Source organism: Tenrec ecaudatus, chromosome 10, assembly GCF_050624435.1.
Source record: "Tenrec ecaudatus isolate mTenEca1 chromosome 10, mTenEca1.hap1, whole genome shotgun sequence".
Taxonomy (NCBI): domain Eukaryota; kingdom Metazoa; phylum Chordata; class Mammalia; order Afrosoricida; family Tenrecidae; genus Tenrec; species Tenrec ecaudatus.
Window position 1 is genome coordinate 36,184,299 of NC_134539.1, and position 16,341 is coordinate 36,200,639.

The 16,341-nt window shown below is 48.6% G+C and overlaps 1 protein-coding gene across 1 annotated transcript in view; it reads right to left on the reverse strand.

Moving 5' to 3' along the window:
• TRIM14 (tripartite motif containing 14) overlaps positions 1–14,334 on the reverse strand; it is a 28,569-nt gene extending 14,235 nt beyond the window's left edge. Inside the window, exons 1-2 of the mRNA XM_075558988.1 lie at positions 14,119–14,334; positions 11,917–12,012 (exon numbers count right to left, since the gene is read on the reverse strand). Coding sequence (XP_075415103.1) covers positions 11,917–12,012; positions 14,119–14,334 — 312 coding nt within the window. The remainder of the gene's footprint in view (positions 1–11,916; positions 12,013–14,118) is intronic.
• Between the last annotated feature and the right edge of the window lie 2,007 nt (positions 14,335–16,341).

Consider the following 16,341-nt stretch of genomic DNA (forward strand, 5'->3'; position numbering starts at 1 on the left):
CAACGGTGTGCAGCGCGCGCGCACACCCCCCCCACACACCCCCCCCAAAACCAAACTCACTGCCATCAAGTCAATGCTGTGGGTTTTGGAGACTGTAAGTGTTAACGGAGTAGAAAGTCGAGTCTTGCTCCCTCGGGACTGCTGCTGGTTTCCGACTGCAGACCATGCGGGTCCCAGCCCAACATGTAACCACTACTCCACCAGGACACACCCACACATCTATCAGATGGCGCTTCAGAAGGTATGTGGGGAAATTCCATTACTTTAAATAAATTAATAAATTTTAATTGTGAATTGGGTAAAGAAATTTCCATAATCTCTTTATTCCATGTTTCTATTTTCAAGGTCCCCTCCTCTAAGAGTAGCTACATATATATCTGCAGCCACAGGACATGTTACTCGGAGGGACCAATTCCTGCAGAAGGAGGACATCAGGCTCGGTAAAGCAGCATGTCCGCGATAAAGGGAACAACGGGGCAGGGAAATGTGCTGTCCTTTGTACTTAAGGTCACGATGAATTGGCATTCCCTTGAGGACACCCAACAGTAATAAGATAAATGCATGTCCCCCCCCCCACAGATGAAACTTCAAACTCCCTGCCACGGGTTAATTCTGACCCACGGTGACCCTGTGAGATGGGTGGAAATGCCCGCGTGGGTTTCTGAGACTGTCGCTCTGTGCAGGGGTAGAAAGCCTCCGCTTTCATTTAGAAAAACATCAGAAGCTCAGTGTGGAATATGCGGAAGATTCCGAAAAGAGAAAGTCGTCAGCTACATGACCATGGAATTCCAGTGTTAACTCGGGAGCCGGAGAGCAAGGACTGTTCCCTCCCCTCTGGACGCACTTCCCTGAGAGGCCTTGGAGCAGGGTGCGTGAGGAATGTGAACGGAGAAAATCATTGAATGATTTTGCTGGGACTGCCTCCTAGAGACAATTAACAACCAAGTTCTTCTGGATTGTTTTCTATAAGCAAGGGGTTGGCTAGGTCAGGCCATTGGCTTCTTTGGACTATATTTGAACTTTATTGCTTATGGATGGATTTCCGGGCTCATGGTCTGGTCCTAGTATTTACTGTCTCTGTGTGAGTGATGTGGGGAGGCACGGTGTTGAGGCCTCTCTGCCACCCACCACTCAGGCCAGCAGGCCAGCTTCAGCAGGGCCCAGCAGGACTCCCGTGTGGCTGCCTATTTAGCCAGATGTGTCATCTCTAGAGATGTGCCCCACAGGAAAGACATCTGAGTGCCTGAATGATCCCTGCAGCAGGATTTCACACCAGTGACGCCTGGGAGGGATCTAGAGGGCAGCACTGGGCAAACAGCTCTGTGATTGGTGGGCTGTAGAACATCTAGCCCCTCGTGCTGACAGTGACAGGCAACGTGTAATGCCAGGAGCAAGTGCTGTGATGTTAAACAAACAAAAATCCCATGTGTGAAATAACAATATGAGTGAGGGAGCAGATCTGGAGAAACCTCCTTCCTGCTTCAAACACGTAGAAATGCTGACACAACTAGCAGACTTGGAGAAGTACCTCCCAAAAATAAAAACAACAACACCCAAAGCTCACTGCCACAGAGTCGATGTAGTGACCTTACAGGACAGGGTAGAACTGCACTTGTGAGTTTCTGAGACTACAACTCTCTATGGGGGTAGTAGCCCCATCTTTGCCCCGTGGAGTGAATGGTGGTTTCGAACTGCTGGCCTTGAAGTTAGCAGCACGCTCAAGATCAACCAAACCAAAAAAAAAAAAGGAAGGTGCTGATGACAGAGGGAATTGGGTGTGAAAGCCCAGGGCAGGCACTAAACCAAGCAAGCCCGGAAGGGGAGGGAGCGGGAGACAAGGAGGTGGAGGAGGAAGAGGAGGTGGAGGAATGTGGGGGTGAGATCATCAGACTTGGGCCTGGTGATAGGAGGGAGTTCTGGAAGCTTGACGTGAGGAGGGACTACCTGCATCAAGCCAGATTCACAAAGGGGCTGCTCCAGCCATGAACCAGTAAAATCTCTGGCCCCTGGCTGCCCAGGTAGGGAGCAAGACATCTTGCCATCTACCTAGGACCATGGATGGAACAAGAAGCACCAGCAAAACAAACAAATGAAACACTGGGCTTACATTGAGCAGCTGTGGGGTCTAAATTCAGTAACAACAAGACTCAAGACTGAAAAATGAATATTAAAAAATTCTGGTACATCAAAACTCATAAAATTCACCAGAGATGCACAACTCAGTACATATTAAAAAATGGTGCGAATAGCCCTATAGCTTGTAGGGAAGTTAAGTTCAGAATAAAAAAACCAAACAAAACAGATTAAAGAGCCTAGAAATAGGCCCACACAGTACAGCAATTGGATATCCGTAAGCAAAACGAATTGAACTTTAACCTAAATCTCATACCTTACAGACATATTAACTTAAACAGATCAAATATTTAAGTGCACACTATGAAGCTTTTAGAAGAAAAAATAATAATGGGGAAATCTTCTGGGATCTAGAATTAAGATGCCACCTTTAGGGCCGAGGTTGCTGACCCGAGCCTGGGTATTTTCAATCGCCTCCTGTGAATTTACTGTGAGTTCACAGTGAGTAAGGAAGAGTGGGGAACTGATGCATTTGAATTATGGTGTCGGCAAAGAACATTGACAGTATCTTGAACTGGCAAAAGAACAAATCTGTCTTAGAAGTACAGCCAGAATGCTCAGAAGAGAGGTGAGAGTCAGGGCCATGTGCTTTGGACATGTTATCAGGAGAGATCAGTCCCTGGGGAAGAACATCAAGGTTGGCAAAGTCGGGGGTCAATAAAGGAGAGAAAAACCCACAAGGAGATGGATTGACACAAGGAGATGGCTGCAACAATGTGTTCAAATCTAACAATTGTGAGGACCTGACAGTACTTCCTGAGCAGGGTTTCATCCTGCTAGGAATCAGAGCAAACTCGGTGTCACCTGGCAGCAACTAGAGGTAGCAAAGGGTCTCGGGTTTAATATCAAAAGCACAACCCATAAAATGAAAATACTGAACTTCACCAAAATAAAAACGTATATCTGTGTGAAACTGTTAAGAGGAGGAGGGAAAGAGAAGCTACAGACCAGGGAGAAAACATTTTTAAACCGGACAAACGAAGCAGACAAAGGCCAGGTCTAGTTAGATAGAATACTTACACAACTGTCAAAACCCAACAGCAGGAAAACAAACGTCGCAGCTAGGGAATGGGCAAGGGACATGCAGAAATATTTAACCACAGGGGACATACAGACGGCCGGCAGACACATGAAGCGATGTTCCACGGCACTAGCTATTAGGAAAACGCAAAGACCACACGCCTATCAGACTGTGTCTGAAAGGAAAACTAGAGAAATGCCAAACACCAGCAAGGATATGGAGAAACTGGGTCTTTCATCCTTTGCTGGTGGCGTTATGAAATGGTACGGGCACTTTGGAAAATGGGTTGGCTCTTTCTTTCTTTCTTTTAGTTAAAATTGAGAGCAAAAGGAGAGAAAAGGTTAACAGTAGCAGGAAGGTTGTATTGACTAAGGGTAGGGTTGCACGCAATTGCTGTTAAGTTGTAGACCCATACAAAGTTGAGTTGACACTTAGTTCCTCTTTTATTTTGATAAGGCTTATTAATTTTCTTGGCAATTATTCTGTGATTTATTCATTTCTCGTCAAATTAAAAAAACCCTTTGTTCTATCTTAAAATCTACTGGGCTTCCTCTACTTGGCAGTTCTGTAACTACACTGTCTATTCCCTCTGTTTACTTTGTAACTGGCTTTGCTTACAGAGTGATTTTCCTGGTTCCTTTTTCAGTTTTGCAGGTGAGTTTTCCTTTGGCTACTTCTGCACCTGGCTGACTTCTGAGTGGTGTTCACGCATGTCGAGCTCAGGTTGACTTCCTTTAGTATGGCAAGATTGGGCTGGTTTTTAGAAAGTCTTTTATTTTCTGTTTACCTGGAAATGTCCTAATTTTGCCACTATATTTGAAGGACATTTTTGTTGGATATAAAAAAATTCTTGGTTGACAATTTTTCTTTTTCATCTAGAGTTTATAGATGTCATCCCATTTCCTTCTTGAATACATGATTTCTGCTGAGAAATCAGATTTCAGTCTTTTTGAGTCTCCTTTGTCGGTAACATTTTTGTTTTTCCTGAACTGCTTTCAGATTTATTTTCCTTGTCTTTGGTTTTGGAATTTTTTATTATGATATGTCTTGGTAATTTTATTTTGGGGGTGAGGGAGGTGGGGGGTCTGTCCTGTCTGGGGTTTGTTGAGCATCCTCAATGCATATATTTTCATCTTTCATGATATTAGGGACCTTTTCTTCCAGTAACTTTTCAACACTTTCCCTTGTGCTATTTGTTATCTTTTCCTCTTTTGGAATTCCTATCACACTTAATGTGGTAGCTACATAATTGGGTGTCAACTTGAGACTATTAAGAGTGAAGAGGTTGAATTTAGCCTGTCAATCAGGTCTCAGCTTGATCGCCTCATTTGGAGGTGCTATAGAGATAAATAGCTCACTGGAGGCCAGACCCACACTCTCTGCTTCGTCTTCCTGTTGACAAGCCACATGAAGCTACACTGATGGAGCTAGAACCCAGGAGCTGGAGGAGCCACATGGAGACTCATGCTAACACCGAGATGCTTCCACTGCCACTAGATCCACAAGAGTTGCCACCCACCTGCCTGTGATCTTCCTGCATTTGGCATTATTGCCTGTGTTGTGTGAGTTTGAAGAGGAATTTATAGACCGGTATCGGACATATGGGCTAGTATTGGACTTATGGACTTGATCTGGACTGGGGTGGAATTTTTTTAAGATACAATTATTCTTTTATATAAAGCTCTTTCTTATATCCATGAGTGTCTCTGGATTTATTTTTCTAGTCTCCCAAAACCAACACACTTCAGTTACTTCTTTTAATGGTTTCCCCCTATAAGTCTTAGGCTTTCTTCTTCTTTTTTGAAAAGATGAATATGTCTTCAAGTTCACTAATTTGGCCTTCTATGGACTCAATTCTAATCCTTTGCCCTTCCAATATATCCTCTATTCCCTTTCTTATTTTTATATATTACCTGTTTCTGAAATTTTAGTGTTTATATCCTAGGTTTCTATTTTCTGATTGTGATGATTTCTAATTTTTCATTTATTCAACCAGTCTGTTCTTGTACTGCTTTCTTGAATTCTTCTAAATGATGTCTCTTGGTGGGTGTGATCGAGAACATGAGCTCTCTGTTTGTGTAGCTCAGTTGAGGGTGGGTTTGGCAGAATATTAGCCACTGTAGATCTATGAACAGGGGTACAGGAGTTGGTAGTGGCTGTCACCCACTGAGTAGGGCTGCTTGTGGGCACAATTGCTGTCTCACATTGGGGGGGACAAAAAACAAGCAAACAAGAGAAAAAATATATTAAAAAGCAGAAGGCAGTGGAGGGATGCCTGGTGGCTTCCCTGGTGGTGGAGCTCCTCCACCTGGTGGTGCTTCATCTGGACCCACCATCGAAGAGGTTGATTAAACCAAGTAGAGAATAGAAACAGCATTGTTCCACACTTAAAAATTGAAGGACCCAAATTTGTAGCACATCGCCCCAGCAGGAAGGCGTTAAAGCTGCTACAATAAATTTCTGGGCATTCTCAATACTTGAAAGAAAAAAAAAAGCAGAAGGCACTCGAACAACAGCAAGAAAAAAGATTTTAATAATTAAAGAGGGGAAAAAAATAATTAAAGAGGGAGCCAAGGACAGGAAAATAAAAAGGAAAAATAAAAAGAAAGAGGAAATACAATAAGCAAAACGATGGGAGGGGACAGCAGAGAGAAGAGTAAAGGGGAAAGGCAGGAAGGAGAGGGGGTATAAGTGGAAGAAGATAAATAAAAGTGTAGAGAGAACAAGGGACACGCACACAAATGAAGGAAAAGAACAAGGTAGGGGGGACCCAGGCGGGAGAGAACTGTGGGGTGGGCCGCTCCCATTATGGGTCTGTGACCTCAGCCAGTCAAGGACGGGACGTCTGCTCCCAGTCACAGTTCTGCCAGCCCAGACAGTGTCTGGGGCCAAGACACCTACTTCAGAAGCAGTTCCTGCCAGCTCTGAAGGTGGCTGAGGTCTAGGTGAACTCTTATGGGTCCCCAGGGCAGCTGGGCGGTGTGGCTGGCTGTGGAAGGAGTTCTTGTCCGGCCAGGGGTGGCTGGGAACTCGGGCCTTCTTGTCTTGCTTGTCTGATGAGACAGACTGCATGCACCTCCAGACACGCACGTGAAGCACAGAGGCCAACACATGAGGGCGCTGCTCCAACCTCAGGCAGAACAAGGGGCTGTGCTGGGAGTCTGGGGTTGTCACCAGCCACTGGGTAGAAAGGTGTGGTGAACAAGGGATGATCGAACCTTTCTTGTCACCAGCCGCAGGTCTGCCTGTGCTGCCAGGTTCGAGACGGCGGTACCGTTAGGCCAGCCAACAACTCAACCTCTTTGCCTTCTTTCTCGCCGCTCTTGCTCAGCTTCCTCTCCCAGTGGGTAGTCAATCAACTTCTCTGTTCTTTCCTCTGCAGCTCATGGCTGTAGGACTCAGTGTTTCGATTGGTCTCTAGGGTCTAGGAAGAGAGTCGGGATGGTGTGTCTGCCTAGTGCTCCATCTTCCTGAAAGTCCCTGCTGGGCAGGTTTGTTTCTAAAACAAAGCATGAAAGCACCATTCTAGCCAACCCAGCAATCACATCCTGGGCATTCATCCCACATACACCAAAACTGATACCCATACCGAAACCAGGACAAAACTGGGTGGGAAAGAAAGGTTTTCCCAAAGGTCACCCACTGCCTGATGCCATTTAAAAAATAGTCTCAAACAGTCCTAGAGCTACAGCTAGTGATGGCCAGGGGTTAGGGATTGTTGGTGGCAGAGGTGAGGTAGCTCTTGGGGGTGATGGAACACTTCTAGATCTTGATTGCTGCTGGTGAGATGAATCTACACATGGGAGAAACTGGCATAGACCTGTGCACATACAGTGTCCATGTCCTGGTGTGGAAACTGTCCTCTGAGAGGGGGCAAATTGGTAGAGGGTACACAGAACTCTTCCCTGTACTATTTTTGCAACTTCCTACAAATCAATAATTATTTCAAAATAAAAGCTGAAAAATTCAGTTGAGGGAGGGGCAAAAAAGAGAACATCTTTCCTTGGTTAAGCTGTCTCCTGACTTCCATACGACACACTGGTCCTCACTCTTTCCTGGGGGATGCCCGACCGTATCTGGGTGGAGATTTGCAGGCAGTGATGTGAGCTCCAACGTCGTTTTTGAGACCGAAGAGCCCATGGCACTCCCTCCATCTCTTTGAATGTACCCATTTCTATTTCCCCAAGCCCTCTGGAAAGTTGCTCTGGGGTGCTGTTGGAGCTGACTCATCTTCCTAAGTCCAGAGTCCTGCACACGGGGACTGCTGGAGACCTCCTTCTTATTGTCGTTTGGGTAAAAGTTCACAGAGCAAACTGATTTTCCATCTGTGCTGGGCTGGGTTCTCTAGAGGGGTCAAACCAGTGACTCTTCCAGGTGCATGTACACACAAGAGATTTAGATCAAGAATTGGCTCACACAGTGGTAGAACTGGCTAAGTCCAGTCTGTTTCAAGTCTGTCGGTCAGATGTAAGCTAGAGACTTCACCTGACTTATGGAACTGTAAGGGCTGATGGACAGGAAGCAGGAAGATGAAGCAGAAAGACCACAGCTGAATGAAGAATCCCAGGTCGGGCATGTGCTGATGGCTCCTGAGATCAGCAGACAACACAACAGAAGGATGACAAGCTACATACAGGATCCAGACCTAGCCGAAGCGAGCTAGTTTCCGCACAGCATTCCTCTACACCGAAAGTAGGCCACAGCCCAAAGGTACCCTCCCTCAGTTGTATCAAGGCAGTGAGTCCATGAAGGAGGTGGTCCTCTATCCTTTTCTTCCACAGTTGCTTGGCTGCTTCACAGACGATCCTATCTTGGAGTTCACCCTGTCTTACGGGGTTGCTATGAGTTGGCATTGACTCTCTCGATGGTAGTGAGCTTGGCTTTGGTTTATTCTGTGTTAGATCACATCGTAGGAGAATCCTGGCCCAACCAAATAGACATAAAACCTAACTATCGCCCTAGTAACTGTGGTGGCATAGTGGTTACTCACTGGGCTGCTAATCACAAGGTTAGCAGTTCAAAACTCTCAGTCCCTCCGAGGGAGAAAGACGAGGCTTTCTGCTCCTGTAAAGAGTTTCAGTCTCAAAAAAAAAGTTTCAGTCTCAGAAAGCCACAGGGCTGTTCTGCCCGGTCATATGGGGTCACTTCTTGGAATCAACTTGATAGCAGTGAGTTGTTTTTTTTTTACATTTTATTAGGGACTCATACAACTCTTATCACAATCCATACATATACATACATCAATTGTATAAAGCATATCCATACATTCCCTGCGCCAATCATTCTCAAAGCATTTGCTCTCCACTTAAGCCCTTTGCATCGGGTCCTCTTTTTTTTTTCCCTCCCTCCCCTCTCCCCCCTACCTCATGTGCCCTTGGTAATTTATACATCATTATTTTGTCATATCTTGCCCTATCCGGAGTCTCCCCTCCCCCCTTCTCTGCTGTCCCTCTCCCAGGGAAGAGGTCACATGTGGATCCTTGTAATCAGTTCCCCCTTTCCAACCCACTCACCCTCCACTCTCCCAGCATCGTCCCTCACACCCTTGGTCCTGAAGGTATCATCCACCCTGGATTCCCTGTACCTCCAGCCCTCATATGCACCAGTGTACAGCCTCTGTCCTATCCAGCCCTGCAAGGTAGAATTCGGATCATGGTAGTTGGGGGGAGGAAGCATGAGTTTTTGTTTTTTTAATCACCAATCAACAATGTTATATACAATTTGTTTGTTGACAGTAGTTGCAGTCCTCTCGATGTAGTCTTCCCACTTCCCCCTTGAGTCCCCAGATTGCCCTTGACCTTCTTTCCTGCCCTTCCTGCCTTCTGAGTTTTGTTTTCTGTCCTGGTCATGTTGACTGCACTGAGAAATGCATGCCTCCTTCCTTCATGGTATTGACTTCACAGGCCTGTCAAGAGAGTTTGGCAGAAAGTTGATCTTCAGAGGTGCGTTCAGTTGTAGGCTGAAAGGCATGGTCTCAGGGTTCCCCAAGTCTCTATCAGACCAGTAAGCCCTATTTAAAAAAATACAACAAACACCTTGAATTTTATTCGACCTTTCCCCCATCTTGCTCTGTCCAGGACCTTCGATTGTGGTCCACAGCAGAGGGGTTGGAGGTGGTGGCCAGGCACCATCCAGCTCTTCTGCCTCAGGGTAGTGGAGGCTGCGGTTCATGCGCTCCATGACTCTTTGGGAATGGTTGCTCCCCCAGGCTTTGACTTTCTTCCTCTTCTTCGCTCTGGATGGGGAGAGATCAGCAGTTGCACCTGGGATGGCCACCCGCATGTTTTCAAGACCCCAGTTGCTACTTATCAAAGTAGGATGTAGAACAGTGTCTTTGAGGGCATATGATACCAACTGCCCTAGTTATCCCTGGGACCGAGGTCCAAAGTCCCCAAGCCGTGCTTCTGTGCCGAGCAGTGCAGCTGCTGCTCTATGCTGAGACACTATTAATAATTAAGCTGAGGCCACAGGTATAGCCAGAGCCATCTCCTGCCAACGTTCTATCGATCGTGGATGTTGAATGGAGGCCGAGTCTTGGCCCTGCCCTAGACCTTTGCACTTGGTCATCTCCAGCTTGGGTCACACTGCTACGAGTCCATCCGTGGACTCAGTCCCTGGAGAAGGACATCATGCTTGGCGAGGTCCTCGGTGCCAGCTTCTCCCGTGCATGAGTCAGGCTTCATGCCTGTGTGTATGATATGTCAAGGGCTCCTGAGAACTGAAGCTAGGAGGGAAAAGGGACCAGCCTGAGGCCACCCAACAGGCCCAAAAGATGTATCAACATTTTTTTTCACCATTCAGATGGTGGTTCAGCAGGAACCAGTCCCAACTTCCCATTCGAAACCCATGAAAGAATCCCCTGACATGAACATCATTGCGAAAAGGCAGAAGTGAAAGAGAAGACTGAGTCTCATGTCCTTCGCTCTTGTTTAGAGGAGGGGCCAGTCCCTGGGGAGGGACATCGTGCTTGGAAAGTAGAGGGCAGCATAGAGGAAAACCCTCCACGAGTGGCTGCAACAGTGGGCTCAAACAGAACTGACTGTCAGGATGGCCTGGCCCTGGACACTGCTCCACCCTCTTGTTGGCTATGGTCTTGAGCCCCCAGGCACAGGAGTTCATTCCCTTAAGGTGTTTGGTTATGGCTAAGAAGTTGTCATAACTGCTCCCTGAATGCTCTACTATATGTATGGATATATTTGCAGCCTATGTAAATATGTGTATAGAAATATCCTCTGTCAAATCTACATAAAACATTCATGGGTGTAGGCCATTCTTCTTTGCGCACTTCTTCAGCTTGCATGCCCATACGTGCATCTACTAATAGATCGATGCTATGGCAGGGCTGTGTCTATAAGCGTTTTGACCTCTGCTGCCTCGAACTCTTATCCTCTCTCCAGTGTCTTCCTCTGCCTTTGGCTTTTTTGCTGACTTCCCTTTTATTCTTTATTACAGTCATGGCCTTTACTGAAGCAGACTGCCACCTTTTCACTCCCACCCATCAGCTGGTGGGTTCAAAAGGCTGTAAACCTTCTGGTAAGCAGGCAAGTGCTTAAGCATGGTACCACCACGACTCTTGTGTAAGCCAGGCTGTTAGACGCTATTGAGTTGGTTCCATCTCGTGCACAACAGAAGAAAACTGTGCCTGGTCCTGTACCACCTTCACTGTCGTTGCCATGTAGGAGTCTGGGATTGCAGCCACTGTGTCCCTCAGTTTCACTGAGGGCTTTCCTCGGTTTCACTGCCTCTACTTTGCCAGGGATGGTGTCCTTCTCCAGGGACTGGCCTCTTCTGACAACATGTGCGAAGCCTGTCAGCCGCTTCTAAAGAGCGCCCTGGCGGTCTTTCTTCTGAGACATTTCTGTTGGTTCTTCTGGGCGTCCACAGTGCTTTCCATAATCACCCAGTGAGGTAGTTAGTTTATTGTGCCAACCTGGCTGATAAACACATGTGGGGTTAATTGAAGGGTGGAGGGATACATGGCTCAGTGAGCCTTGCTAGTTCTCGGGTCTCTTGCTTTGTGATGGTGGGACCAGAGTGCAGCTGCGTTGGCCAGTTCCCTGCTTTAGCTGGCAAGGCTCACTTCCTGCAAGATGTCCTCAAGGAGAAGCCACATGAACCTACCCCGATACAGCCCTGGGTGCTGGAGCAGCCGTGTGGAGACCCCTGCCAGCGCTGAGATGCTTACACACTCACTGACTCGGCTTCCCTCCTGCAGTCATTGCGTGTGTTTTGTGAGATGGAGGAGGACTTTGTGGATTGGTGTTGGACATATGGGCTAATGTTGGATTTGGGAAGCACTGGGTTGGGATGTTTTCTTGATGTGCACTTAACCTTTATATAAAACTCTCTTACATATGAGTTTCTGTGGATCTGTTTCTCGAAGACGGCTACGCAAACGCATCTGCGCTTCTATGCCTTCCTTACTCCTGTCTACCTGCCACGTGCATAGGAGGTGACTGAAAAGACCATGGGCTGGCTCCGGTGCACCTCAGTCCTCAAAGTGACATCCTTGCTCTTCAACAGTTTATAGAGGTCTCGAGCAGCAGATTTACCCCATCTGACACATCACTTGACATCTTGCCTGTTGCTTCCAGAAGCATTGATGTACAAATTCTAGTCCACACCCTCCTACCCCCCTAAGTGTTGGCTTGCCCCTTTGAGATGGGTCTATGTATTTCATTGGCTCCATGTTCTGAAAGACCATGTGTCTGAAGGGAAATGTGGGCGTGCCAACGAGAAGGAAGAAAGAAAGGTCTACTTGCCTTCAGCTTCTCGGCAGCATCTTCTATCTGGGCTATGTTGTTAACTTCTTGTTGCTTCTTGGTTTCTAACTGCTTCAAACAGTCTTGGGTGAGTTTCTGTATGTGAGGAAGTAGGAGATGTCTCAGGACAGTGACTGGGAGGAAACAAGGCACCCCAAGCCACCAACTCCTCTCTCCCTGCAGCTTTTCCTGGTTGCAGGTGACATAACTTGTCCAAAATCACGTGACCAATGGGGGAGGGGCTGGGCCCCTCTGGCGTCAGAGGGCACACCAGGTCTTTGTCAGATCTCCATGCTGCTCCATTGGTGGTCCTGCTTCGTTTGCGCTCGGAACACATTCTGCGTGTGGTCCGCTTTTCTAGCCCCTCAAATAGGACCCAAAGGCAAGCGATTTGGAGGCTGGGGGAGAGCATGCACTTACTGAGGGTTAACTGAACCTGTTTCCAGAAGCTGCCCTCAAGAAGTGCTAGTCCAGGGCTACTGTGGTGCCCTGGCTGGAACTGGGGCTCAGAAGACATTTGAGTGACAGGTCTGTGGAGCTGATGCTCCCATCACCTCTCATCTGAAATGGCCCCCACCCAATCTGTACCTTTACAACTTTCCCGGGGGCCTGCCTGTCCCTAGCCCTCACACTCTTTTCTCTGGTCCCTGGCCTGTGCCTGGGCTCCCGCATGGCAGTATTACCACACGCGATAGTCTTGGCCTATTCCCTGCCACGAGCCAGGGGAGCGGCTCCTCTAGGCCAGGAGACGATTGAAATCGCCTTTGATTCTTGTAGATAGTCTTTGCACAGAGCGTGTGCCGAATAGATGAAGGGCTGATGGGCAGGCAGATAGGCGGGTGTATGGATGTAAAAATGGGTCCCCATAGGTGGTGGATTGATGCGTGGGCAAATGGGGGAATGGGAGAGGCCGCAAGTCTTAACTCTAGAACAGTCTTGTTGCCTCTTCAGAAACGCTCCAGGGGGAGCTATTATTACAGCCATTTTACAGGTAAGAAAACTAAGGCTCTGGACACAGAGGCAGGATGGCATAAGACTGCCTGCTCCCAGGGCTCATTCCCCCTTTGGCTCTAAGATAGTTACCGTGTGGTGCCCTGTCTGCCACCACGCAGGGGAGAGATCATCCTGGGACTGGGTTCATTTTTTGGAAAGTGGAAGTAGTAGAATCAATGTCTGTCAGGGACATATGCAATGTATTGGGCTGCTAACTGCAAGGGCAGCAGTTCAAACCCGCCAGCTGTTCCATGAGAGTAAGACGAGGTTTCCGACTTCCATAAAAGTTTACAGTCTAGGAAGCCCACAGGGGCAGTTCTACCTTGTCCTACAGAGTCGCTATGAACCGTCATCCATTGGACAGTGGTGAATTGGGTGAGAGACTGGTGTCCCTGCCTAGCCTAATCTGAAGCTGTGAGAGAGAGAGAAAGAAAGAAAGAAAACTTGAGTTTACTGGAATAATAAAAACAAGAAACCCAGAGTTCTGGCCACTAGTATTAGGATTACAATTGGGAGAGGTGGTTCCAGGGGAGAAAGGGCCACGTGGGGGCAGCCCAGTGTGTGAAGTTCTGGGTTCAAGGCCTACCTCTGCCTCCCCAGCCTTAGTTTTGAATGCATACAATGGCTCCATTCACCAAATAGGGCAGAGGGGAGGTGGGGGGAGGGGAGGGCAAAGGAGGGAATGGGGGGCGGGGAGTGGGTAGAAGTGAGGGAGGGTGAGGGAGAATTAGGACCGAGAAGGAGGGTGGTGGTGAGCCTGCGCCCTGGGCGATTGGCCCATTAAGCCTGAGCCCACAGTCACATTCTGTGAACTTCAGATTAAAAAAAACCACCTGAAGATGTTTCCCTGAGGCTTCTGGGGGCTACACGCGCTTTTTGCAGCTTGGTGGGCGTGCCTAGCGTGGTGAAAAGGTGAATTTTCTTCTGGCCAGGCTTGGTGGATGAGGTATTATTTTTCATGTCTATTTTAAGTCTGGGTAACAGAAGCCTGGTGTTGCAGTTCCGACTCCCCAACCTCACTGAGGCCGAACAGATGGCAGGGGGTCACTTGCCCTTTCTTGCGCCCCCGTCTTGTTCCCAACCACAAAGACACCTCGTTGACCTCTGGGCACCATGGGAAGGGACCGGAAGGGACAGTAAACTCGGCACGCTCCCTCCCTCCCACCTGTTGTGTCCCCACGCGCCCCCCTCCACGCCCCCCAGCCCCACCTGCTCGTGCGCCGCCTCCTCCAGCGCCAGGCCGACCGGGTGGCCGCGGTGCGCGCCCAACACGGGACACAGCGCGCACACGCAGCGGTGGCAGCGGCGGCAGAAGAGCTCAACCTCGCGGTCGCAGTGCTCCGGGCAGCGCCAGCCACGCGCCCCCTCGGGCTCGGCGGCCCCCGGCCTCCCGGGTGTCTCTCTGGTCGCCTCTGCGGCCGCCATTCGTCCCCTGCGCTGCGGGCTGGCTGAGGCTGGGTGCAGCTGCGGCCGGGAGTGGAAACGGCGCGGGGCGGGGCGGCCCCGGGTCGGGCTCCGGGTTGAAGGGAGGGAAGGGGAGCATCTTCCAGGGCCAAGTTCGCTCGGGGCGCGGTCTAGCGGGTCCTCGCGGTCAGCTAGGAGGTGGTCTCCGCGGAAGGGGGCGCGTTTCGCCCATTGCGCGCCTTTATCCTGCTTAGTGTCCCCCAGTTTCGCGAGCTCAGAACCCAGACACTTCCTCAAGGCTGGCGGGGAGCGGGCAGGCTGAGGCTGTCTTGGAGGGTGCGCCCTGCCCACCTTTGACCCGCTCTTTCCCCAGAAGAGAACCATCCCCCAACTTGTAAGGGAACAGGGCTACTGTCTGGCTCACCCACGCCTCGAGCCCCCGCCCCAGCGCATCAGAGCAGAGCTGTGCTCCAAAGGCTTTTCCATGGCGGCTATCTAGGGGAGGTAGGGCGCCAGGCCTTTCTTGGAGGCCCTCTGGGTGGACTTGAACCTTTAGGCTAGCAGCGGAGCACCACTCGGGCTCCTGGGAGTGGGAAACGATGGGCTGATGTTCATGCAGGAGGAAAGGTTTGGAGAAGGAGTCTGAAGATGATTCAACAACTCGAGGAGTGTCTTCAGAGTCGCAGATTGTCCGCCGGCGTTTGCCAAATGGTCCATGCAATAGTTTATTGTGCCAGCCTGGACAAGGAGGATTAACTGAAGGGCAGAGGAATAAATGGCTCTGTGAGCCTCGCCTTGCTTGTTCTTTGCCTCAGTTTAAAGGGGTACACTACCTGTGGGATGCCTAGCCTGTGGACTGTGTCGATGTAAATTGAGGTCCCTTTAAGCCCACAGGATTGGAATGTTCATCTCTGGAGCTGGGGACCGACAGTTGGTGACAGTTGGGGACCTGCCTTGCTGTTTGCTGCCTGGGTATATATAGCCCAGCTCTCTTTACAGAAGGAGACTGGCAACTGGTGGCTCTCAAGCCTTAAAGGACTGCTAGTGTTTCACTGCTTTATAATTTAACTGTTAATTTCTTGTATCATCTATCTGTATATAATTTAATGGTTCATTTCTTGTATTATATATCTATCTTTATAAATATATTTATATATAATTACTAGCAATCTGGTTTCATCTCTCTAAAAAACCCTGTGCAACACATTTTGGTACCAGGAGTGCTTCTAGAGAAATAAACCATAAATATGGGTTTCTTAAATTGACTTTCCAACCTGATTAGTCTTGACGTGGATACATCTGCTACCCTTACTAATCCATGGTGTGAAACAGCAAACATAATACCTAAAGTAGCACCTAAAGTAGATGACGTGCTGGATAAAGGAGATGCTCTAGGCAATCGTATAGTTGATATTTTCCAGGAGTTTTGTGATAATGACAAGTATAGGGAAGCTGGTTGGCTGGTCCTTCGTACAATGGAAAGTGTGATTAAGGAGAGGGATGATCTCAGAGCCTCAAAAGCACGCCTCAGCTGCAGACTAACAAATTTGACAACTTCCATCTGTGCTACAAAGGAGAGCCTTCTCTCCTCTAGTAAAAGAGCTGACATTGCTGAGAACCAGGTCCAGAGTCTCCTTATACGAGTGGCTGAATTACAACGGCAGCTGAATTGCAGATCTAGAGTACTGTCTGAAACCAAAGTAAGGGCATTAATTGGGAAAAGTTGGGACCCTGAAACATGGGATGGGAACATATGGGCTGATGATGCAGAAGAAGAGGATATTGAGCCCTTAGAAACACCTGAGCAGATTAGCCAAACCATTCAAGTTGATATGCCAGGTGGGGCTGCATCAGTAGCATTACCTGAGGAAGATGCCTCGCAAGATATTGCTGAGAGCACCCAGGAAACACCCTCACCACCCATTATTTCTGCTAGACCTGTCACTAAAATTAAGTCTCAGAAACCTCCTAAAGGTGAGGTTGAGATGATTATACAAGAAGAAGCGCGCTACACATATAAAGACCTGC